Consider the following 27,599-nt stretch of genomic DNA (forward strand, 5'->3'; position numbering starts at 1 on the left):
TGCCCCGTAGCAGTGGGTGGGAACCAGGACTCTGCCCCAGACTCCGCACATCCTGGGGCAGAGCCGAGCCCTGGACTTGAGGCGTGCCCGCTTGGAGAAGCTGGCTCTAGGGCGGCACGCTGGCGTCCACAGGCAGAAGGTCTCAGCTCAGCGCTCTGCGTCTGGGTGTTCCACCCTAACCCTAAGTACAAAGCCATCCTCAGAGACAGGCTGCGCTTCTCAGCTGAAAGAAAGCGCCACTGACCCCGAAATGAGACCTGGCTAAGGTGGCTACTAGAAAGCCAAATACCAGCCCTTGTGCCTGGGACGGAGGTGTCGGAAACAGCCCGTGCTTCTAGGAGGGCGGGCCCGGGGTCCCTCCTACACTCCCTCACTGGCGTTAGTCCCGTACCTTGTTAGGGTTGTTGTTGGGGGCAAAGCAGGGAACCTATGGTTAAATCTCCCAAGTGTTTAAGGACCACTCATCATGGCTGGCTTACTTCCCACGTGGGTCTATCTGCCAGTCTCAGTTCATCCCTGAAAATTCACCCAATGTGTGAATCACTTAGTGTCATTATGAAAATGCATGTTCCTGGGACCCACCCTTCAGAGTATGTCTCACTTGTCTGGATGGGAGGCCAGGAAACTTTATTGTTTAAGCCAGGAGCTGCCTCACAGAGAGCTTGGCCACAGAGCGTCCACACTGAATGACACAGTCCCATGAGAATGTGAGTCCTAAGCCCCGTCAATGGGGACAAAGGGAACAGGCTGGCAGGCACCAAGGGTAGCTGGGGTGTTTGCTCAGCTGTAGCCAGGTAGTTCTTAGCCTCTCTTTCCCTTCCTCCAATTCGTCCTTCCTTCCTTCCTTCCTTCCTTCCTTCCTTGCCTCTCCCTCCTTCCCTTCCTCCCTCCTTTCCTTCCTCCTTCCCTCTCTCCTTCCCTCTATTTCTTCCCATCCTGCTAGGAAGACAGGGTTCAGGAGCTGGAGAGATGACTAAGTGGTGAAGGCACTTGCTGGCAACTCCAAAGGACCTAGGTTCAATTCCCCATTACCCACATAAAGCCAGATGCATAAGGTGGTGCATGCATCTGCAGTTTGTTTGCAGTGGCTAGGGGCCCTGGAGCACCTATTCTCTTTATCTGCTTCTTTCTCTCTCTCTCAAATGCCACACTTCTGTTTTCTCTCTCGTCCTCTAAGAATACTTATATTCACTCCACAACAGTGGAGTGCGTCCATTCTCTCTCTCTCTTCCTCTTTCTGTCTGTTGCTTTCAAATCAACAAATAAAAACAAAAACAAAAACAAATCCACCTTGTTCATCTGGATTGTGTGGATACTGGGGAATTGAACCTGGGGCCTTAGGCTTTGCAGGCAGGTGCCTTAACTGCTAAGCCATCTCTCCATTTCTTTATGTTCTTACATTTCTGATCACTTTAACTGTGCATTACACTATTCTAGCTTCATTTCGACATTGTTCTCTTTCTCTCACTCATTGGTCTCGCTTCCACTTAGGCTCTCCCTAGGACCAGCATACTGAAGACATCCTTACACATCGTCTGTCTGGAAAATCAGGGTGAAAGGCACTGTATGTCACAAGGTAAACACGACCCCATCCCACAAGTGAGGGTGTAAGATGAGGAACCGAGCTCGGAGCAGCTCTCCTGAGTTGCTCCTACTGATGGAGCTGCAGCAGAGCCGTCTGAGCACCCTGCAAGCCGGAGATGCACGCGCGCCACCAACGCACCCAGGCAGTATGGCTTCTCTCGCTTCCGGTGTCTCTCCCGGTCGTATCTGTACCCCGGGTAACACGTACACAGCACCCGGCCGAAGTTGTCCGTGCACTGCTGTTCACAGGGAGCCTGGGCACAAATGTCGTAATCTGAAAGAGAAAAGTACACCCGCATCAGCCACGACAGGAGGGAGAGTGAGCCGGCCTTGGCCTGGAGCGGTCTGCACGGGCTGCACTGTGTAAGGGCTAAGCGCGTGGGACGTGGGGCTGGCCAATGTGCAGGTCATTGGCCTTTTCACACCTGTGGGGCAGCTCCTCGCAGTATTGCAGCGGGTGGTTAAAAGTGCAGTGCGGGGCTGGCGAGGTGCCTTAGTAGTTAGGAGCTTGTCTGTGAAGCCTAAGGTCCTCAGTTCGAGGCTCGATTCCCCAGGACCCACGTAAGCCAGATGCACAAGGTGGTGCATGCATCTGGAGTTCGTTTGCAGTGGCTGGAGGCCCTGGTGCGTCCATTCTCTCTCTCTCTCTCTTCCTCTTTCTGTCTGTTGCTTTCAAATCAACAAGTAAAAACAAAAACAAAAACAAATTAAAAAGTGCAGCATGCCCGTGGGTAAAAGTCACTCCTCTTGGGGTTTGTCTCCTAGGTCACCTCGTTGTCCTTCTGTCACTGTCAGGATCCACAGAGCAAAGACGCTGTAGGCAGCCAGGCTTTGCAAAGTCCCCTTGGGTTTGTCTTTTTCACCAACTGACGCAGAGACAGTAAATTTCTCCCAGAGGACTGTCAAGGCAGGTGTGACGCAGGCTCAGCGCTACGCTGTGAGAGCGAGGCTGGAGGCAGGCGCGCTCGGAGAAGTCGAAGGGGCGCCTGGGAACTGAAATGGTGAGTTCTCGGGTGTTGTAGGTGTGCGCTTGTTGATCCTGCCTACTGACAAGGACCTGGGTGAGCATGAAGGGCTGCAGATCTCTTGCTCGCCCGAAGCCTGTACAAACTGGGGTGGGTACTCTGTGACTCCAGGAATTAGGACATCGGCTCCTCTCCGTTCCCGTGCTCCGATGTTTAATGAACCTCAGAAGGGACTTTGGCTCTCCATCAGTAGCTCAGCCTGGCTGTCTGCTCCCAGCCCAGACACAGCATGTCATTAGTCACCGCTGAGCTCTCAGGCGCTGACAGACGCAGTCTCCTCAGCCAGGGAGAGAGCCTGGCTCTGCTGTGCCCTATGCGAAGCCAAGCAGGTGGGCTGTCAGCACCTGACCCAGTCCCGAGTTAGTGTGACAATGTCGATGTCATTCTCACGATGACTTGGAATACTTCCATTGCTAAAGACGAACTTCTCTCAAGTGAAAATTCCAAGCTTGCATTGCCTCCAGGCAACCTAAGTTCTAGGTTCCTCTGGCTTGGGAACAAGGACTGAGCGGTGAGATGCCTTGTCCCGCCGGTGGTTACCATGGTTGGACAGCAGCCATGGAGAGGAGGGGGGAGAATTAACAGGCTGCCCAGGCCACTGTGCTGATTCTGATGCCTGGCAAGGCTGGCTCGGAGAAGCTGCTTGTGCCCATACCCACTACCACATCTCTAAACAGCCACCTTGCTTTTCTTCTTTTACTTTAAGCAACCTATGTTGGTTTCCACTCCTGCCAGAGAGACAGTTAGCTTCCCGTGGCTTCTCTGCACTCCCGCAGCACTCTGCACTTCCTAGTTTCTCCATCTGGCCAATAATGCCAGTGTCACTTGAGCTAGGTAGGTCTTCAGTGCACCACCATGATAACAGGAACACTATTCTCTGGGCTGCAGAGATAGCTCAGTTGGGAAAGTGCTTGTCTCACGAGCATAAGGACCAGAGTTTGACCACCCAGCAGCCATGTAAAATGCTGGGCCTGGTGATGTATGGCTGTGATCTCAGCACTGGGGAGGTGGAGACAGGAAGCTCCCTGGGGCTCACTGGCCCGCTTCCTGAGAAACAGCACTGTTTCCAAAAGAGGTGGATGGCATTCCTGAGAATGGTGCCCAAGGTTGTCGCCTGGCTTCTATGGACATGTGTACATGTGCACGTGTGTCCTCAAATATGCAAACATGCAAACCCATACCACACACACACACACACACACACACACACACACACACACCACAAATCTTTCTCACACCCACCCAGACACACTACACATCACACCTCCATCTATTTCTCTCTCACACACATCTCTCACATATATACACACACACCACACATCTCTCACACACACCTCCACACACCATACATTTCTCTCTCTTACACCCACACCCTCACACATTTCTCTCTCTCTCTCTCTCTCTCTCTCTCTCTCTCTCTCTCTCTCTCTCTCTCACACACACACACACACACACACACTGCCGTTCTCTGCTGAGTAGGGAAGGGCATTCTGATCATTTTTTTTCTTGGAGAACTTTTTCACTTCTCTGGAATAAGAGAATTCTGTAGTATATTTTTGAGAGTGCCAGTTACTGAATTTTGTCTACTCACTTCAGCCTTGCCTCAAACTCTCTTCCATGAGCTAAGTTGTTACTTGGGACTTGTAACATTTTTAGTTTGGTAGTTGCCTGCGTACTGGAGACAGACTGGTACACACACACACACACACACACAGAGAGAGAGAGAGAGAGAGAGAGAGAGAGAGAGAGAGAGAGAGATTGAGAGAGAGAGAGGGAATATGAATGGGAACACCAGGGCCTCTTGCCACTGCAAACAAATTCCAGATGTATGTGCCACCTTGTTCATCTGGATTCTGTGGATACTGGGGAATTGAACCTGGGGCCTTAGGCTTTGCAGGCAGGTGCCTTAACTGCTAAGCCATCTCTCCAGCCCTATCAGGGCTTCTTGTTCATGAAAAGTTCACTTCAGCCTCCCTCCTTCCACACACCAGCAGGCTGTTTCAACAGTGCTAGTCTGTAGCTTTCCTCACACTTGCAGAATCAACCTCTATCTCATTTCAGAGACAGCAGCACCAGTCATTTGGTGTCCTCTCCCCCAGTGGGAGTCCCAGGGGCCATGGGTCGTGTCCTTTGAGTTCAGAGAAATAGCCCCTACCTCCCCAGGGATCTGGGACTTGTCCAGTAGCGCCTCCTTTGAGCTTCTAGGGCTCAACCAGCCCGCCATCTCCCTTGGCTCGCCTGGCAAAGAGGTGACGGTGCTGTCTGCATTTGTTATCTGCAATGCTCAGCACCTTCCTTTGCATCTTCATTTCTCAGTGTCAGCTGGAAATCCTTCCCAGTAGACGTTCTCTGCTAAACCAGACTTTATTTCTGCAATTCACTTTGATCCACACGCTCTGCGTTCTGCAGTTTCATCACTAACTCATCCCCAGGGACATTCCCAAGTTTGAAACTCTCTTCTGAAACAGAAATGTACCACGAACACTTGCTCTCATCAGGACCCTGTGTGGTTGTCTCTTGACAAGATAGTTCACCATCATTGTGGGTATTCCCATTCCTTCTTTCTTGGGGTGCACCCTGAATCCTGGCCTCCATGTCTTCTCTTCGCTGTCTTACTCCCTCATTTCAGCATAGCACATCATCCTATGGTGTTCTGAGAAAGGTCACAAATACAGGTAGGAGTTTGGAGCTCAGGCATGTTCAAAAGTATGCCTCAGGCCCTCTGAGTCCTTCATGTTTGTGTTTCAAGTACATTTAACCACTGAGCAATCTCCAGTTTTCTGGGTGGAATTCTTTTTTACAAATATATTTATTTATTTCTTTGAGAGAGAGAGAGACTGGGTGCACCAGGGCTTCCAGCCACTGGGCTGTATGTGCCACCTTGTGCATGCGGCTTACGTGGGTCCTGAGGAATTGAGCCTCAAACCAGGGTCCTTAGACTTTACAGGCCAGTGCTTAACCACTAAGCCATCTCTCTAGCTCTTTTCTTTCCTTTTAAATATTTTTATTGGAATTCTTAATTACTTGGATAATCCTCTTAAGTATTTTCACATTTTTTGATCTTTTATTTTAGTTCTTGGGAAATTTCCTCCATTTCACCTTCTGGCTACTATTTTCATTTTGCCATAGTCTTAATTTCCAAAAACTCGGTATTCTTTTTCATTCCTTTTCATTAACAGTATGGTTTTGTTTCCTTGGGGCTTATGTCATCTCTACCTCTAAATGGTTGCTATTTTGAAGAGCTCTTCTCTCTATGCTGTTTTGTTTTTTTATTTCCTCTACAACTCATTTGTCCCTGTGTGCTTTCTGAGGCTTCTTTCTAATGTCTGGAGACCTTTAGATGTCACTCTCATTCATGATGTGTTAAAAAAAAAAAAAAAAAAAGAAGAAGCCAAGAGCAGCTCTTTGCACATGGGACTGAATAGCCTCGGGCTGTGCTCACCGTAAGTGGTTCCGCTGGCGCACGCTGACGCCTTTCTCCTGGCTTGTCTAGTATGCTAAGAGGTGACACTTGCAGAATCTTGTTCAAGAATAAGTCGCTCTGCAACTCAAGTAGAACAGAGCAGGCTGGTGTGTTGAGCTTGCATTGCGCAAGCTTTAGCTGAACACCTCCATCGTCACTTTTGGGCCCTTTGGATCACTTCCCCAGGCACCGGCACATCCGGTTCACCATCTCAGGAAAAGGCCTCTGGGTCTCCTGGCCTGGCTGGGGGAGGGACAGTGTTCTGCCCCTGCTGTGGGAGGACGTGGCAAGATTCGGAGATCTGGAGTGCAGCTTCTTTGTCTTTTAGCCAACCCTCTGTTTTGACACCACTTTCACCCTTGTTTCTAGGTGGTTGTTTTGGTTTAAATTCAGTCACTACTCAGCTTTCCCCAGGGTTCGTTCTTACCACTTTGTGAAGCTATTTACCATCTCCTGGTCTGTTCTGTGGTGCCCAAAACGCGTGGCTGTTATCTCACCTTTCCTTCTTTTGGTCTTGTAGGATTTGTTTTCACTCTTTTCCACCGTGTGGTTTCTGAAGGGCTCAAGGTCAGCACTGTAATTAAGCCTTCAATGTTTTGGTGCCTGTTTCTGTGAACCTACCGACTTCTGGCCACATAGCTTGTACCTTGACGTTGATCATCTGCCCATCCTCTGTCTGTTTCTCTTGGCATTATTTTAATTCAAGTCTTCAGAGACTCTTATGCAGACATAACCGTCACCCTGAAATCCTTTCCCTTTCTTTTCAATATTTTATTTGTTATATTTTGCAAGGAGAGAGGAAGAGAGAGAGAAAGAGAATGGTTGCAACAGGACCTCTAGCCAGTGTGAACAAACTCCCTATCTATGTGCCACTGTGCATCTGGCTTTACATGGGTGCTGGGGAACCCAACTCAGGTCTTTAGTCTTTGCAAGTAAGTGTCTTAATGGTTGAGCCATATCTGAAGCCTGATTCTTCCCTTTCAATGCATTCTGTGTCACACTACCAAGGTACACTTCCCAAGGAGTAGTGCTGTCTGAGTTGTCCCTTGCTGAAAAAAAAAAATACATTTTCCATAAGGATTGAGAATTCCAAATCTGAAAAACCCAAGCCTGAAAGTTTTTCAGAAACCATGAAAAAATTGAAAACATGAAACAATTTTGGTCCCAAATTTTTCAGGTAAGAGATGTTCAACCAATACTTGTCAACATTAAATACCACTGCTCACCTGTACTCATCAGCATTAGAGACCACTGCTCACCTGTACTCATCAGCATTAGAGACCACTGTTCACGTGTACTCATCAGCATTAGAGACCACTGCTCACCTGTACTCATCAGCATTAGAGACCACTGCTCACCTGCACTCATCAGCATTAGAGACCACTGCTCACCTGTACTCATCAGCATTAGAGACCACTGCTCACCTGTACTCATCAGCATTAGAGACCACTGCTCACCTGTACTCATCAGTATTAGAGACCACTGCTCACCTGCACTCATCAGCATTAGAGACCACTGCTCTCCTGTACTCATCAGCATTAGAGACCACTGCTCACCTGTACTCATCAGCATTAGAGACCACTGTTCACCTGTACTCATCAGCATTAGAGACCACTGTTCACCTGTACTCATCAGCATTAGAGACCACTGCTCACCTGCACTCATCAGTATTAGAGACCACTGCTCACCTGCACTCATCAGCATTAGAGACCACTGCTCACCTGTACTCATCAGCATTAGAGACCACTGCTCACCTGTACTCATCAGCATTAGAGACCACTGCTCACCTGTACTCATCAGCATTAGAGACCACTGCTCACCTGTACTCATCAGTATTAGAGACCACTGCTCACCTGCACTCATCAGCATTAGAGACCACTGCTCACCTGCACTCATCAGCATTAGAGACCACTGCTCACCTGTACTCATCAGCATTAGAGACCACTGCTCACCTGCACTCATCAGCATTAGAGACCACTGCTCACCTGCACTCATCAGCATTAGAGACCACTGCTCACCTGTACTCATCAGCATTAGAGACCACTGCTCACCTGCACTCATCAGCATTAGAGACCACTGTTCACCTGTACTCATCAGCATTAGAGACCACTGCTCACCTGTACTCATCAGCATTAGAGACCACTGCTCACCTGTACTCATCAGTATTAGAGACCACTGCTCACCTGTACTCATCAGCATTAGAGACCACTGCTCACCTGTACTCATCAGCATTAGAGACCACTGCTCACCTGCACTCATCAGTATTAGAGACCACTGCTCACCTGCACTCATCAGCATTAGAGACCACTGCTCACCTGCACTCATCAGCATTAGAGACCACTGCTCACCTGTACTCATCAGCATTAGAGACCACTGCTCACCTGCACTCATCAGCATTAGAGACCACTGTTCACCTGTACTCATCAGCATTAGAGACCACTGCTCACCTGCACTCATCAGTATTAGAGACCACTGCTCACCTGTACTCATCAGCATTAGAGACCACTGTTCACCTGCACTCATCAGCATTAGAGACCACTGTTCACCTGTACTCATCAGCATTAGAGACCACTGCTCACCTGTACTCATCAGCATTAGAGACCACTGCTCACCTGCACTCATCAGTATTAGAGACCACTGTTCACCTGTACTCATCAGCATTAGAGACCACTGCTCACCTGTACTCATCAGCATTAGAGACCACTGCTCACCTGCACTCATCAGCATTAGAGACCACTGCTCACCTGTACTCATCAGCATTAGAGACCACTGCTCACCTGTACTCATCAGCATTAGAGACCACTGCTCACCTGCACTCATCAGTATTAGAGACCACTGCTCACCTGCACTCATCAGCATTAGAGACCACTGCTCACCTGCACTCATCAGTATTAGAGACCACTGCTCACCTGCACTCATCAGTATTAGAGACCACTGCTCACCTGCACTCATCAGTATTAGAGACCACTGCTCACCTGCACTCATCAGCATTAGAGACCACTGTTCACCTGCACTCATCAGCATTAGAGACCACTGTTCACCTGCACTCATCAGCATTAGAGACCACTGCTCACCTGCACTCATCAGTATTAGAGACCACTGCTCACCTGCACTCATCAGCATTAGAGACCACTGCTCACCTGCACTCATCAGTATTAGAGACCACTGCTCACCTGCACTCATCAGTATTAGAGACCACTGCTCACCTGCACTCATCAGTATTAGAGACCACTGCTCACCTGCACTCATCAGCATTAGAGACCACTGCTCACCTGCACTCATCAGCATTAGAGACCACTGTTCACCTGCACTCATCAGCATTAGAGACCACTGCTCACCTGTACTCATCAGCATTAGAGACCACTGTTCACCTGTACTCATCAGTATTAGAGACCACTGCTCACCTGCACTCATCAGCATTAGAGACCACTGCTCACCTGTACTCATCAGCATTAGAGACCACTGTTCACCTGTACTCATCAGCATTAGAGACCACTGCTCACCTGCACTCATCAGCATTAGAGACCACTGTTCACCTGTACTCATCAGCATTAGAGACCACTGCTCACCTGTACTCATCAGCATTAGAGACCACTGCTCACCTGCACTCATCAGTATTAGAGACCACTGTTCACCTGTACTCATCAGCATTAGAGACCACTGCTCACCTGCACTCATCAGCATTAGAGACCACTGTTCACCTGTACTCATCAGCATTAGAGACCACTGCTCACCTGCACTCATCAGCATTAGAGACCACTGCTCACCTGCACTCATCAGTATTAGAGACCACTGCTCACCTGCACTCATCAGCATTAGAGACCACTGCTCACCTGCACTCATCAGTATTAGAGACCACTGTTCACCTGCACTCATCAGCATTAGAGACCACTGCTCACCTGCACTCATCAGCATTAGAGACCACTGCTCACCTGTACTCATCAGCATTAGAGACCACTGTTCACCTGTACTCATCAGCATTAGAGACCACTGCTCACCTGCACTCATCAGCATTAGAGACCACTGCTCACCTGCACTCATCAGCATTAGAGACCACTGCTCACCTGCACTCATCAGCATTAGAGACCACTGCTCACCTGTACTCATCAGCATTAGAGACCACTGCTCACCTGCACTCATCAGCATTAGAGACCACTGCTCACCTGTACTCATCAGCATTAGAGACCACTGCTCACCTGTACTCATCAGCATTAGAGACCACTGCTCACCTGCACTCATCAGCATTAGAGACCACTGCTCACCTGTACTCATCAGCATTAGAGACCACTGCTCACCTGCACTCATCAGCATTAGAGACCACTGTTCACCTGTACTCATCAGCATTAGAGACCACTGTTCACCTGCACTCATCAGCATTAGAGACCACTGCTCACCTGCACTCATCAGCATTAGAGACCACTGCTCACCTGTACTCATCAGCATTAGAGACCACTGCTCACCTGCACTCATCAGCATTAGAGACCACTGTTCACCTGTACTCATCAGCATTAGAGACCACTGCTCACCTGTACTCATCAGCATTAGAGACCACTGCTCACCTGCACTCATCAGCATTAGAGACCACTGCTCACCTGCACTCATCAGCATTAGAGACCACTGCTCACCTGTACTCATCAGCATTAGAGACCACTGCTCACCTGTACTCATCAGCATTAGAGACCACTGCTCACCTGCACTCATCAGCATTAGAGACCACTGCTCACCTGCACTCATCAGCATTAGAGACCACTGCTCACCTGTACTCATCAGCATTACAGACCACTGCTCACCTGTACTCATCAGCATTAGAGACCACTGCTCACCTGTACTCATCAGCATTAGAGACCACTGTTCACCTGCACTCATCAGCATTAGAGACCACTGCTCACCTGTACTCATCAGCATTAGAGACCACTGTTCACCTGTACTCATCAGCATTAGAGACCACTGCTCACCTGTACTCATCAGCATTAGAGATCACTGTTCACCTGCACTCATCAGCATTAGAGACCACTGTTCACCTGCACTCATCAGCATTAGAGACCACTGCTCACCTGTACTCATCAGCATTAGAGACCACTGCTCACCTGCACTCATCAGCATTAGAGACCACTGTTCACCTGTACTCATCAGCATTAGAGACCACTGCTCACCTGTACTCATCAGCATTAGAGACCACTGCTCACCTGTACTCATCAGCATTAGAGACCACTGCTCACCTGTACTCATCAGCATTAGAGACCACTGCTCACCTGCACTCATCAGCATTAGAGACCACTGCTCTCCTGTACTCATCAGCATTAGAGACCACTGCTCACCTGTACTCATCAGCATTAGAGACCACTGCTCACCTGCACTCATCAGTATTAGAGACCACTGCTCACCTGTACTCATCAGCATTAGAGACCACTGCTCACCTGCACTCATCAGCATTAGAGACCACTGTTCACCTGCACTCATCAGTATTAGAGACCACTGCTCACCTGCACTCATCAGCATTAGAGACCACTGCTCACCTGCACTCATCAGCATTAGAGACCACTGCTCACCTGCACTCATCAGCATTAGAGACCACTGCTCACCTGTACTCATCAGCATTAGAGACCACTGCTCACCTGCACTCATCAGCATTAGAGACCACTGCTCACCTGCACTCATCAGCATTAGAGACCAGTACTCACCTGTACTCATCAGCATTAGAGACCACTGCTCACCTGCACTCATCAGCATTAGAGACCACTGTTCACCTGCACTCATCAGCATTAGAGACCACTGCTCACCTGTACTCATCAGCATTAGAGACCACTGCTCACCTGCACTCATCAGCATTAGAGACCACTGTTCACCTGTACTCATCAGCATTAGAGACCACTGTTCACCTGCACTCATCAGCATTAGAGACCACTGTTCACCTGCACTCATCAGCATTAGAGACCACTGCTCACCTGTACTCATCAGCATTAGAGACCACTGCTCACCTGCACTCATCAGCATTAGAGACCACTGTTCACCTGTACTCATCAGCATTAGAGACCACTGCTCACCTGTACTCATCAGCATTAGAGACCACTGCTCACCTGTACTCATCAGCATTAGAGACCACTGCTCACCTGTACTCATCAGCATTAGAGACCACTGCTCACCTGCACTCATCAGCATTAGAGACCACTGCTCTCCTGTACTCATCAGCATTAGAGACCACTGCTCTCCTGTACTCATCAGCATTAGAGACCACTGCTCACCTGCACTCATCAGTATTAGAGACCACTGCTCACCTGTACTCATCAGCATTAGAGACCACTGCTCACCTGCACTCATCAGCATTAGAGACCACTGCTCACCTGCACTCATCAGCATTAGAGACCACTGCTCACCTGTACTCATCAGCATTAGAGACCACTGCTCACCTGCACTCATCAGCATTAGAGACCACTGCTCACCTGTACTCATCAGCATTAGAGACCACTGTTCACCTGCACTCATCAGCATTAGAGACCACTGCTCACCTGCACTCATCAGCATTAGAGACCACTGTTCACCTGCACTCATCAGCATTAGAGACCACTGCTCACCTGCACTCATCAGCATTAGAGACCACTGCTCACCTGCACTCATCAGCATTAGAGACCACTGCTCACCTGCACTCATCAGCATTAGAGACCACTGTTCACCTGCACTCATCAGCATTAGAGACCACTGCTCACCTGCACTCATCAGCATTAGAGACCACTGCTCACCTGCACTCATCAGCATTAGAGACCACTGCTCACCTGCACTCATCAGCATTAGAGACCACTGCTCACCTGTACTCATCAGCATTAGAGACCAGTACTCACCTGTACTCATCAGCATTAGAGACCACTGCTCACCTGCACTCATCAGCATTAGAGACCACTGCTCACCTGCACTCATCAGCATTAGAGACCACTGTTCACCTGTACTCATCAGCATTAGAGACCACTGCTCACCTGCACTCATCAGCATTAGAGACCACTGCTCACCTGTACTCATCAGCATTAGAGACCACTGCTCACCTGCACTCATCAGCATTAGAGACCACTGTTCACCTGTACTCATCAGCATTAGAGACCACTGCTCACCTGTACTCATCAGCATTAGAGACCACTGCTCACCTGTACTCATCAGCATTAGAGACCACTGCTCACCTGTACTCATCAGCATTAGAGACCACTGCTCACCTGCACTCATCAGCATTAGAGACCACTGCTCACCTGTACTCATCAGCATTAGAGACCACTGCTCACCTGTACTCATCAGCATTAGAGACCACTGCTCACCTGCACTCATCAGCATTAGAGACCACTGCTCACCTGCACTCATCAGCATTAGAGACCACTGCTCACCTGTACTCATCAGCATTAGAGACCACTGCTCACCTGTACTCATCAGCATTAGAGACCACTGCTCACCTGTACTCATCAGCATTAGAGACCACTGCTCACCTGCACTCATCAGCATTAGAGACCACTGCTCACCTGTACTCATCAGCATTAGAGACCACTGCTCACCTGCACTCATCAGCATTAGAGACCACTGCTCACCTGTACTCATCAGCATTAGAGACCACTGCTCACCTGTACTCATCAGCATTAGAGACCACTGTTCACCTGTACTCATCAGCATTAGAGACCACTGCTCACCTGTACTCATCAGCATTAGAGACCACTGCTCACCTGCACTCATCAGCATTAGAGACCACTGCTCACCTGTACTCATCAGCATTAGAGACCACTGCTCACCTGTACTCATCAGCATTAGAGACCACTGCTCACCTGTACTCATCAGCATTAGAGACCACTGCTCACCTGCACTCATCAGCATTAGAGACCACTGCTCACCTGTACTCATCAGCATTAGAGACCACTGTTCACCTGTACTCATCAGCATTAGAGACCACTGTTCACCTGTACTCATCAGCATTAGAGACCACTGCTCACCTGCACTCATCAGCATTAGAGACCACTGCTCACCTGTACTCATCAGCATTAGAGACCACTGCTCACCTGTACTCATCAGCATTAGAGACCACTGCTCACCTGTACTCATCAGCATTAGAGACCACTGCTCACCTGCACTCATCAGCATTAGAGACCACTGTTCACCTGCACTCATCAGCATTAGAGACCACTGTTCACCTGCACTCATCAGCATTAGAGACCACTGTTCACCTGCACTCATCAGCATTAGAGACCACTGCTCACCTGCACTCATCAGCATTAGAGACCACTGTTCACCTGCACTCATCAGCATTAGAGACCACTGCTCACCTGCACTCATCAGCATTAGAGACCACTGTTCACCTGCACTCATCAGCATTAGAGACCACTGTTCACCTGTACTCATCAGCATTAGAGACCACTGCTCACCTGCACTCATCAGCATTAGAGACCACTGCTCACCTGTACTCATCAGCATTAGAGACCACTGTTCACCTGCACTCATCAGCATTAGAGACCACTGCTCACCTGCACTCATCAGCATTAGAGACCACTGCTCACCTGCACTCATCAGCATTAGAGACCACTGCTCACCTGTACTCATCAGTATTAGAGAACACTGCTCACCTGTACTCATCAGCATTAGAGACCACTGCTCACCTGCACTCATCAGCATTAGAGACCACTGTTCACCTGCACTCATCAGCATTAGAGACCACTGCTCACCTGTACTCATCAGTATTAGAGACCACTGCTCACCTGCACTCATCAGCATTAGAGACCACTGCTCACCTGTACTCATCAGTATTAGAGACCACTGCTCACCTGCACTCATCAGCATTAGAGACCACTGCTCACCTGTACTCATCAGCATTAGAGACCACTGCTCACCTGTACTCATCAGCATTAGAGACCACTGCTCACCTGCACTCATCAGCATTAGAGACCACTGTTCATCTGTACTCATCAGCATTAGAGACCACTGCTCACCTGCACTCATCAGCATTAGAGACCACTGCTCACCTGTACTCATCAGCATTAGAGACCACTGCTCACCTGTACTCATCAGCATTAGAGACCACTGTTCACCTGTACTCATCAGCATTAGAGACCACTGCTCACCTGTACTCATCAGCATTAGAGACCACTGCTCACCTGTACTCATCAGTATTAGAGACCACTGCTCACCTGCACTCATCAGCATTAGAGACCACTGCTCACCTGTACTCATCAGCATTAGAGACCACTGCTCACCTGTACTCATCAGCATTAGAGACCACTGCTCACCTGCACTCATCAGCATTAGAGACCACTGTTCATCTGTACTCATCAGCATTAGAGACCACTGCTCACCTGCACTCATCAGCATTAGAGACCACTGCTCACCTGTACTCATCAGCATTAGAGACCACTGTTCACCTGTACTCATCAGCATTAGAGACCACTGCTCACCTGCACTCATCAGCATTAGAGACCACTGCTCACCTGTACTCATCAGCATTAGAGACCACTGCTCACCTGCACTCATCAGCATTAGAGACCACTGCTCACCTGCACTCATCAGCATTAGAGACCACTGCTCACCTGCACTCATCAGCATTAGAGACCACTGCTCACCTGCACTCATCAGTATTAGAGACCACTGCTCACCTGCACTCATCAGCATTAGAGACCACTGCTCACATGTACTCATCAGCATTAGAGACCACTGCTCACCTGCACTCATCAGCATTAGAGACCACTGCTCACCTGTACTCATCAGCATTAGAGACCACTGCTCACCTGCACTCATCAGCATTAGAGACCACTGTTCACCTGCACTCATCAGCATTAGAGACCACTGTTCACCTGCACTCATCAGCATTAGAGACCACTGTTCACCTGCACTCATCAGCATTAGAGACCACTGCTCACCTGCACTCATCAGCATTAGAGACCACTGCTCACCTGTACTCATCAGCATTAGAGACCACTGCTCACCTGTACTCATCAGCATTAGAGACCACTGTTCACCTGCACTCATCAGCATTAGAGACCACTGCTCACCTGTACTCATCAGCATTAGAGACCACTGTTCACCTGTACTCATCAGCATTAGAGACCACTGCTCACCTGCACTCATCAGCATTAGAGACCACTGCTCACCTGTACTCATCAGCATTAGAGACCACTGTTCACCTGCACTCATCAGCATTAGAGACCACTGCTCACCTGCACTCATCAGCATTAGAGACCACTGCTCACCTGCACTCATCAGCATTAGAGACCACTGCTCACCTGTACTCATCAGTATTAGAGACCACTGCTCACCTGTACTCATCAGCATTAGAGACCACTGCTCACCTGCACTCATCAGCATTAGAGACCACTGTTCACCTGCACTCATCAGTATTAGAGACCACTGCTCACCTGTACTCATCAGTATTAGAGACCACTGCTCACCTGCACTCATCAGCATTAGAGACCACTGCTCACCTGTACTCATCAGTATTAGAGACCACTGCTCACCTGCACTCATCAGCATTAGAGACCACTGCTCACCTGTACTCATCAGCATTAGAGACCACTGCTCACCTGTACTCATCAGCATTAGAGACCACTGCTCACCTGCACTCATCAGCATTAGAGACCACTGTTCATCTGTACTCATCAGCATTAGAGACCACTGCTCACCTGCACTCATCAGCATTAGAGACCACTGCTCACCTGTACTCATCAGCATTAGAGACCACTGCTCACCTGTACTCATCAGCATTAGAGACCACTGCTCACCTGCACTCATCAGCATTAGAGACCACTGTTCATCTGTACTCATCAGCATTAGAGACCACTGCTCACCTGCACTCATCAGCATTAGAGACCACTGCTCACCTGTACTCATCAGCATTAGAGACCACTGTTCACCTGTACTCATCAGCATTAGAGACCACTGCTCACCTGCACTCATCAGCATTAGAGACCACTGCTCACATGCACTCATCAGCATTAGAGACCACTGCTCACCTGCACTCATCAGCATTAGAGACCACTGCTCACCTGCACTCATCAGCATTAGAGACCACTGCTCACCTGCACTCATCAGCATTAGAGACCACTGCTCACCTGCACTCATCAGTATTAGAGACCACTGCTCACCTGTACTCATCAGCATTAGAGACCACTGCTCACCTGCACTCATCAGCATTAGAGACCACTGCTCACCTGTACTCATCAGCATTAGAGACCACTGCTCACCTGTACTCATCAGCATTAGAGACCACTGCTCACCTGTACTCATCAGCATTAGAGACCACTGCTCACCTGTACTCATCAGCATTAGAGACCACTGCTCACCTGCACTCATCAGCATTAGAGACCACTGTTCACCTGTACTCATCAGCATTAGAGACCACTGCTCACCTGTACTCATCAGCATTAGAGACCACTGCTCACCTGTACTCATCAGCATTAGAGACCACTGCTCACCTGTACTCATCAGCATTAGAGACCACTGCTCACCTGCACTCATCAGTATTAGAGACCACTGCTCACCTGCACTCATCAGCATTAGAGACCACTGCTCACATGTACTCATCAGCATTAGAGACCACTGCTCACCTGTACTCATCAGCATTAGAGACCACTGCTCACCTGTACTCATCAGCATTAGAGACCACTGCTCACCTGCACTCATCAGCATTAGAGACCACTGTTCACCTGCACTCATCAGCATTAGAGACCACTGTTCACCTGCACTCATCAGCATTAGAGACCACTGCTCACCTGCACTCATCAGCATTAGAGACCACTGCTCACCTGCACTCATCAGCATTAGAGACCACTGCTCACCTGCACTCATCAGCATTAGAGACCACTGCTCACCTGTACTCATCAGCATTAGAGACTCACTGGTCTTCATTTGCAGTCTACTATTTCATCCATTGAAGCCTTTCCATCCTTTGGAACCGTCTATAAGTTCCTTAGACTTTAAGCCCAAGCTCTCCTCCCCTTGCCCTGTATGACTGGTATGCCTTCCTTCCTCCACCCTGTGAATTGTTGTTGTCACCTCCAGTTATCTCTGTTGGGCCCTTACCCTTACTGTCAGTGTTGCTTAACTCCTGGCACGTAAGATGGCTTTCAGCTACCACTGCCACTGCCAAGTCTTCCTCGATTCCCTCCTCAGAGTCCATTTATCTGTTCTATTATCACTTACCGGACTCTTCCCCTCTTTCACTCTCTTCCATGTTTTCTGAACACCCCAGTTAAACATAATCCTTCTCTGAACTCAAGCGTGTGTGTGTGTGTGTGTGTGTGTGTGTGTGTGTGTGTTTCTTCTTGTTTTGAGATAATGTCTTCCTACGTAGCCCAGGTTGGCCTTAAAGTCATGATGTAGGCCAGGCTGGCCTTGAGCTTGCAGTAATCCTCCTGCCACAGCCTCGCAAGTGTTAGAATTCTAAGCACGAGCCTCTACACCTGGCTTGTGTCAGGCTGCGTCTCCTTCTCTTCACCCATCAAATGCTGGTAACAATACCATGAATGCCCATGCCTGGTGCTTTTATGATGTCGCTGGGCAATACAAGAAGGATGGTGTCCAATGAGGGAACAACTTTCCCTGTTCTGCCTTTCTGCTGCTAGATTTTGTACTGTTCAGCTACCTTCCTGGGACTGTCCCCTTTGGAATAGCAAGAGCAAGTCCCTCCCTGATTAAAAACCACTGATCTAGAACAAATCAGATCACCTGTCACCTCACCCATCACAGCACCCCTGTAGCAGCAGTCAGCACGCTTCTTCTGGACAGGGACCAGACTCTACCTTGGGTTTACGGTCTTCTGCTGCAACTCATAACTGTGTGCTATCACGCAGGAGGTCAGGGGCTATGGCTGTGGGCCACTCAAACCTCATTTCCAGAAGCAGGTGTGGCCAGGCTTCCCCCAGTCTGTACTTTACTGTCCTTGGCTTACAGTAATATGTATGGGACAGCAGTGCCTTTGAAAGCTGTACTTTCAGTCACCACTGAACATTTTTGTTTAGAAAGCCAAGTCTCTACTGTGATGGTCATGCAAACCAAAGGTTAGAAAGTCAGCTGCCCAAGGGCATAGCCATTATCACAGAAGTATTCATAGTTTAGATCCAAGCTTATCTCAGTCCATTTGATTCACCTACTATCTCTTTATTCCAAAGTGAGGATCAGTCAATGACTCTGACTTCAGGGCTGGGGTGAGTGTTCTGTTTGTGTTTGCTGATGGTCATGTTATGAGGTTTAAAGTTTAGCTCAGGAAAAGCAGATGGAGAGAGGGTTGTGTTATAATTGGTGTATGAAATGGTGATTATAATTAATTAATTATAATGTAGTGTGGTGATTTGAATACAAATGTCCCCCATAACCTCAGGTATTTTTTAATTTTTAAAATTTATTTTTATTCATTTATTTGAGAGAGAGGAGAGAGAGTGAGAGAGAGAGAGAGAGAGAGAGAATGGGCAAGCTAGGACCTTCAGCAACTGTAAATGAACTCCAGATGTGAGCTCCACTTTGTGCATCTGGCTTATGTGGGTCCCGGGGAATTGAGCCTGGATTGTTTGGCTTTGTAGGCAAGTGCCTTAACTGCTAAGCCATCCCTCCAGCCCCAAATTTTTATTTTTATTAATTAGAAACTGTTGAATGGACAAATCATGTCTTGGTCCTGTTCTCCTCCTCCCTGTCCCCATTCCACTGAGGGTCCTGCTCAGCGGGGTGCTGGTATTCACCCTGGGGTGTGAGTTGTGAGAGCAGTCGGCCATTGTGGGGGGAGCAATGCCTCTGGATATTCCCTGTCACCCCGTGGCTCTCACAATCATTTTGCTCCCTTTTCTGCAATGTTCCCTGAGTCTTGGGGCGTGTTCTAAGTCTACTTTAGTGGTAAGCTCTCAGAAACTTCTGGAAGTCTGCTTTGACATACTCTGAGTGTCCTCAGTGTCTACTGCTGTCTCTCTGGCACAGGTTGTCAGACTCGCTGAGAGGGCAGCACTCGTGCTTACCTCGCCAAGTCTTCCGTGGGGTCCCCGGGGCTAAACGTGCAGCCCAGGCTGGCCTCGAACCTCTGACCCTCCTGCCTCCACCTCTTTAGTCTCTTCTACATGTGCCATCACAAACGACAGCCTCAGATATATATATATTTAAATATAGATATATATATTTAAATATAGATATATATATTTAAATACATTGATATATATTTAAATATATAGATATATACATATAACGGCAGATGCATGTGCCACCTTGTGCATCTGGCTTATGAGGTTCCTTGGGAATCAAAACTGGGTCCTTTGGCTTTGCAGGCAAGTGCCTTAACTGCTAAGCCATTCCTCCAGCCCCTCAGATTTATTTTTATTTTTATTTTGTTGTGGTTTTTCGAGGTAGGGTCTCACTTTAGCTTAGGCTGACCTGGAATTCACTATGGAGTCTCAGGGTGGCCGTGAACTCACGGTGATCCTCCCACCTCTGCCTCCCGAGTGCTGACCTTGGATATTTTTGATTGACCTTTCTACTTAGTCTCCACTGGTAGAGCTTTGGGTGGTGGAGCCTGTTGTGGGTGTATTTCTGGGGGTCAGGCGGGGGAGTTGAGAAATGCAGCCCCACTGTGTGCTGAGAGCCAGCCCATCCTTGCTGTTCTCTCTCTGCCTCAGATGTAAGAGAGGCAAGCCAGCTTTCTCTGCCACAATGAAGCTTCCCATCACAACTATAAGCCTGCAATAAGTCCTTTCCTCCCCAAAGGTGCTTGGGGTCAGCTGTTTTGTTCTAGCAATGTCAAGGTAACTGTAATACATACTAAATGTGAGGCTTAAAATCTAATAAAAATAAAATAAAAATTAAAAATCTAATAAAGGCACAATATATGTAAATATATCATTTAATGCTTTAGAGAAAACATGTTGCAAGAAATTTAATTGCCACAAAAGAGAATTACATATCACACACACAGGCATGCGTGCACACACACACGCACACACACACAATGATACACAGATAACATGTGTTCCATGTGCATTAGAACTTGATAGAATCCTAACAACTAGTCATGAAAAAATACCACATACCTTCTGGAATACATTGTCCAAGAACGAATTTATACCCTTTGCAGCATTTTTTCCTAAAACACAAACAAAAAGGCAGTTTTAGGTGTGATGCTAGGTTAAAAATTAAGTTATTTTCAGTTACAGTTTTTGAATGAAATACCTTGTGTCCAGGAAAAAAAAAAAAAAAAACAGGTATAAAACAGAGGTAGCATACTTTTGATGTGATCCAAGGTTAAAAAGAAAAACATCAAAATTATAGAACCACATATTCCAAATACCAGGATCTACCACACGAATCATGAAGTCAACCCTTTCAAACCCATGAAGTAAATCAAATCTTTATATTGTATAAATAAAGGACCATAAATGGCACTGGATGAAGATTTGAAATGCCACGTATCACAGGGCAGCGTTTCCACATTTAGTCTAACCAAGTATGTTTCCTGCTCACAGAAAAAGTCTACACTTGAATAAGTATAGCGAGTCCCAGTACTGTTCCCATGTACTGGTACAAATGTGACCATAGTAGTGACCTTCTCATTGCTGAGACAAAGCACTTGACCAAAAGCAGCTGATAGGAGAAAAGGTTTTATTTTGGCTTACAGTCTGGAGGGGGAAGCTTCATGATGGCAGGGGAAAGCATGGCATGACCAGAGGCTGGACGTCGCCTCTGCCACAGCAGGTGGAAAATGACAACAAGAAAGTGAGCCAAGGGGAAGCTGGCTACAACACCCCAAGCCCACCAACAACACAGCTCCTCCAGCAAGGCTCCACCTTCCAAATTATCACCATCTGGGGACCAAGCATTCAGAACACATGAGTTTATGGGGGACATCTGGTTCAAACCACCACACTGACTCATTCTCAAGAGAAGACCACCAGTGACTTGCCTCCCAGATGACTTGCATGTTGCAATCATCAGACTTCAAAGTAGGTAGAAGAAGGAGGATCAGAAGTTCAAGACCATCCTTGGCTACATAGTAAGTTCAAGGCCAACCTAGGTTACATGAGGTACACACACACACACAAATACACACATCTGAGGTCAAAAAATTCTCAACCAGATTATAGAAGTCATTCTGTTTGAAACGAATTCTTATAGATTTAAGTTTATTTTTCTATGATATTTCAATGAAAATAACATAATTATTTTCTACTTTTGGAAATTTGTACAGTCTATATTATTGGTCAAATCAACCTGTGTAGCTCATCTGCCAGGTGAATTACTACTCATAGGAGAAACTTTAGTAATCCCTTCCAAAACCAAAATTATCCAAGTGGTTTTAAACCCTCAATTTATAAACTACATCATACTGACTAAAAAAGTAGTCATACAATTTTAGAAAAGTCACACATGCTATAAGAAAATTCTGAAGTTGGGCACTGAAACACTGCTTTGTTTTTCTCTCCCAACATCCCTCACATGCAGACCAGCTGTGGTAGACATCTCACTTCAAAAGCCCACAAGTGGGTTTTTGCTGTGTAAACCATGCCTCTGGGGTGCTCCCAAACCAGTCATGAGCAAAAGAACTAGGGTCTGTTCTCCCAAGCACACTTTCCTGCCTGCCCGTGTCCTCCCAACAGAGATTAATTTGATTCCTTCTCCAGTCCACTTTATGTTACAAAGAAATATCCATCCATCCGATTTATTGATATGAATAGTGTTCTGTAGCAATGTCCAGAATTTTCCCACTGGACATCATTTCCCAACATCTCCAACTCAAATATCATTTTAAACACCAAAGGAAACCCTCAGGGATTCGCTGATGATGAAGACGATGACAGAGAAGATCTACCTTTGCGTTTCCATGGGATTTAAGCTCTTCCGGTTTATAAAACAAACAAAAATCCCACAAGGTCCTAGCAACCAAAAGAGAAATCAACTTTACAGAGTGTTCATTAAAATTTTACGGTCATTATCTACTGTATTACTCGCAGCCGCCCTGCAGAAAGCTGTAAAGGGAAGAGTGGGGCGCATGATGGTTCAAGACTCAAGTGACGCATGTTAAAAAGCTGGACCGAGGAAAGACATGTGTTTTTGATGCTCGGATCTCAAATCGAATGCTGCATTTAAATACGCAGTTCTTTACTTTTATTTAAATGCCACAGTTTAGGCAGGACCTCTGAGACACGGCAGGACATTTGAAAATTCTGACTAATGGGCACTCCCCTGGCGACCTGTCTATCCCCAAGGCATTCAACTTGAGCATTGTTGAGCTTGTTAGAACTTTCGTTTTATTTTTTTATTACAGATATACTTAGCATGGCTACATCATGTGTTGCTACCATCCATTCCCCTGTCCCTGCCCCCATTCCACTTTCCTCAGGGGGCTTACTGGTGTCCCCACGGGCTTGTGGGCTGTGTGTTAGCATCAAAACAACTGGGGACTGTGCACACAGTGGATCTAGAAGCAACTGTTATTTACTCTTCCTACAAAACAAAAATGACGAGTGATTGGAGATGATTTTGAAAGACTCCGGAGTTCTGTCAGGAGTTCCATGATGGGCACACATCACTTACATAGCTGCTTCACTAAGAACAAACATCTACTTAAATATATTTTCATTCATTTTCAGCAGAAAGTGCAGGGGTGGCAGACAGAAAGAGAGCGAGTATAGGCATGCCAGGCCCTCCTGCCACTGCAAATGAACTCCAAAAACAAGTGCCACGTTGTGTATCTGGCTTTATATGGGAACTGGAGAATTAAACCAGGGCCATCAGGCTCTTCAAGCAAATGCCTTTAACTTCTGAGACATCTATCCTTTTTTTTTTTTCCTTCTGAATTGTATAACCAAGTCCAGCTCTGTGCTCTGGGGGAGCCATGCCGAGATGCCAAGGGACCCTCCTGCCTTCCCCTTAATTCTTGGGAACACATAATCATTTTGCATGTTAAACACCCATCAATCATAAGCTTCCATTTAAAAATAACTTAAAGATTCCCAAGTACAGGAAAATAAACACTGACTACATATGACTACACATGTTTTACCATTTCAAAGATTACTTACAACATAATTTAAGTCTAATGAAGTTGAGCTGGCCCGAGTGAAATCTTGTCATGCACACTAGGGCAGTTGTTGGCCCCAACTCCAAACACTTGCTAAGCAGTTTTTATCTCTTAAGAAAAAAACGAACTGAGATGAGCGATGCTCACAGGGCCTCTGGGGAGGCTGCCCTTCCTAACCGGCTTCACATGTTGTAGCTGGGGTTCCAAATGCGAGTGCTTCTCTCATTTCTTGGCAGGGTAAGTGGTAATTAGATGGCTGTTACATAGCAAGGGTGAGTCTGGTAATCAAGAAAGTCTGGATGTTTCCCCTAGGTGCCCCTGAGTTTTATTATCACACATAAAAATATGCATAAAATATGGCAAAGGCAGAAATGTACCCCTCAGTCAGGTGTGTGTGTGTGTGTGTGTGTGTGTGTGTGTGTGTGTGTGTGTTTGCGATTTTGGAGGGAAAACAATCAGGAAGATGCAGATGATAGAACCAGCACCATCAGGCTGTCCGCCAATCACTGGATTAGAGTCTAGAAATGAACTTCAGAATAAGAGAACTAGAAGGGAATTGATTGAAAGGTCAAGTCAATCAGCAGACAAGTATTTTAACTCTTATTTATTCAAGAGAATGTGTGTGTGTGTGTGTGTGTGTGTGTGTGTGTGTGTGTGTGTATGGATGCACCAGGGCCTCTAGCCACTGCAGACAAACTCCATACGCTTGCATCACTTTGTGCATCTGGCTATACATGGGTACTGGGGAATCAAGCCTGGAACACTGGCTTTGTAAGCAAGTGCCTTTAACTATCTTCCCAGACCCCAAATATTTATTCTCACTGCCATGCAAGGGGGTCAATATTTCAGGGGTTCTATAATTTAAGTGGTCAATTTTCCTAAGATTTGAGTTTCTCTTGCCTACCTGCCTACTCACATACGGTGGTAGTTTGAATGTATGTCCCCCACAGACTCAGGTGTTGTATTAAAGCTTGAAACCTGGGCCTCCAGCCGTCTGGCTGGAAGTATCACTGGGGGCAGATCCTGGGGTCCAGCCCTGAACTGTGTTGGGGTGCAGATCTGATTTCCAACCCGAAGGCATAATCTGAGCTCCAGGGGCCCTGCTGCCATTTTTTGATGTAGCTGTTTGGCTGTCTCTCTGCTGGGATGTGTGGAAGCAGTTTTTCTTCCATTCATGGAACCTCTCCCTGGATCTGTGAGCTAAAATAAATCCCTCCTCCCCAAAACTGTGTCTGCTTTGGATGTTCGTCCAGGAACATAAAGGTGTCCACACCACGTACCAAACACGTCACTTTTCTTTTAAATGACAGAACTGCATTTGAGAGTATGCTTCAGGCCTTGGTGCCGGGCCACATGTGTGGATGAAGCGTGGGTTCTCTGGTTCAGCAGCGCAGTTGATGATTCTGGTTCTGACATTCAGCGAGTCAGGGCTGTGACTTCAGGCCTGCTTCCTAAGTTTGCAGAACTTCAGGGCCCTTGTGGATAATGCATGGACACAGGACACGATTTGCCTTAAGAGATCGGGGCAGGGGTCACTGACAGTGTCGTGAAAGTGCTAAGCACGGAGGCCTGGCTCATGGCCTTCTCTGTAGCTTTATGAACACAATGAAGTACCAGCGACAGCACCTCTTGGTTCGTTTGTGTTACAACTGATAGCTTTCTTCTACTTAAAGTCAGACATCTCTCTTTTTCCAAAATTTAAATGCAGTGTGGGCGTGTGTGTATGTGGGGAACTTATGACTTCAGGATGGTAAAAAAGAACTATTTTGAGTCCCCCTTTTCTTTTACAAGTTAACCTCAACTAATGTGAAGATAAAAACTTGAACTTGTAAACCCAGCTGGGCGTGTTGGCACACTCCTTTCATCCCAGCACGCGGGAGACAGAGGTAGGAGGAATGCTGTGAGTTCGGGGCCACCCTGCGACTACATAGTGAATTCCAGGTCAGCCTGGACCAGAGCGAGACCCTACCTCTAAAAACCAAAATCAGTCAATCAATCAATCAAACAAACAAACATCTCGTAAACCCCATAGGCTGAGGACTTGGGCGGCTCCTTTTCCTCTGAAACCCAATGCACAGATGTGGCAGATAGAAGGAGGGATGGGGTGAACATGGACAGGAGCACCCTCAGACTCGGGGGCCTCCAGAGGGCACGTGGAGAAGGGCCTCAGCCCACCCTGCAGAACTGCAGCGAGGCCTACGGAGCGGGGTGCCAGCCACTCAGCGCGGGAGGGCTGCAGGGCGAGAGCGGTGTGCGGGCCACCCTGCCTCCAGCTCCCTCCCCGAGCCGGCGTCAGCTGAGCGCGAGGGGCAGCAGCTCCTCGGAAAGCAGTGCCTGCAGAAGTTGGGGACACTGGGCACCAGCCCAGCGGAGCAAGGGGACCCTCCTCAGAAGTCGAGAACCCTACCCAGGCCCCCAGGGTTCCCAAGTGTTGTTCGAAAACCCCTTCACCATACAGTTTCCTTCGCCTCCTGAGTGGCTGCTGAGATGCGGCTTCCTGAGAGCTCCCCGGCCCTGAGTGGCGACTGGTGGGGCTCACCAGGCAGAGAACCCAGTTTGCAGCATTGACGCTCCTCCTTCCAGCCGCCCGGCATTGAGTGACCTTACCGAAGACTCGATGGCAACCTCCTGCCAGGAGGCGAGGAAGGAGGTTCCTCGGGAATGATTTCTAAGGGCTCAGGGGTTTAAAGTGGTTCTGACTTTCTCTGTAAAATTCCTTAGAGCAAGGAATGGTTTCCTCTCTTCCTTTTAACCTTTTCCCTTTGTTGAAATCTTTTTTTGAGTTCTTCTTTAGCACTGTGCAGGCTACTAGAATTCCTGTTACATTGAGAACAGAAGTACCTAAAATGATTCACTTCCCAAATCTTGGTCCCATGCTTAACCGAGTATCACAGGACCGTATTTCATTCTGCCCACACTCGAGACAAGACCAAGGTCCCCGGCCCAAGCCTATCTATTCATTCATCTACCTGTAAGCTTGTCATTGCCAAATCTTGGTGACCGAATTCAGAGGATCACGTTAGGCTTGGCTTGTCTGCCTATGCCAATTATTTGTAGTTAGGGTCAAATGAGGAGGAAAACGGAATGGTAATTCCAAAATGTTCAACAGAGGTACCATACGACCTCATCACTAATTTCTGGGTACACACTCAAGAGAATGTAAGCAGGAGCTCAAAGAGATGTTCACAGCTACCCACAATGTCCCAAAGATGAAAACAAACCAAATGTCCACTGATGGAAGGATAAAACAAACAAAAACAGAAACAAAAGTGTTGTACGCTCATACAGCCTTCCAAAGCCGGTCCTGACACATGCCACAGCACGGACAAACCTTGGGGACAGTATGCAAAGGGGACAGGCCAGGCGCAACAGGACAACTAGAAGCTGGGAGTGGTGGCGCACGCCCTTAATCCCAGAGAGGCCGAGGTAGGTGGACTGGCATGAGTTTGAAGGCATGTTGGGACTGCATCGTGAATTCCAGGTCAGCTTGGGCTACAGTGAGACCCTACCCCAAACAAAATGAAAC

General features: G+C 47.7%; 1 protein-coding gene across 2 annotated transcripts in view; it reads right to left on the reverse strand.

The window, feature by feature from the left end:
• The window catches only part of Ccbe1 (collagen and calcium binding EGF domains 1), a 236,625-nt gene that overhangs the window by 25,066 nt on the left and 183,960 nt on the right, over nucleotides 1–27,599 (reverse strand). For both annotated transcript variants that reach the window (XM_045134601.1, XM_004654783.2), the window contains exons 3-4: nucleotides 21,087–21,139; nucleotides 1,724–1,858 (exon numbers count right to left, since the gene is read on the reverse strand). In XM_045134601.1, coding sequence (XP_044990536.1) covers nucleotides 1,724–1,858; nucleotides 21,087–21,139 — 188 coding nt within the window. The remainder of the gene's footprint in view (nucleotides 1–1,723; nucleotides 1,859–21,086; nucleotides 21,140–27,599) is intronic.

The sequence above is a fragment of the Jaculus jaculus genome, chromosome 15 (genome assembly GCF_020740685.1).
Source record: "Jaculus jaculus isolate mJacJac1 chromosome 15, mJacJac1.mat.Y.cur, whole genome shotgun sequence".
In the NCBI taxonomy this organism is placed as follows: Eukaryota; Metazoa; Chordata; class Mammalia; order Rodentia; family Dipodidae; genus Jaculus; species Jaculus jaculus.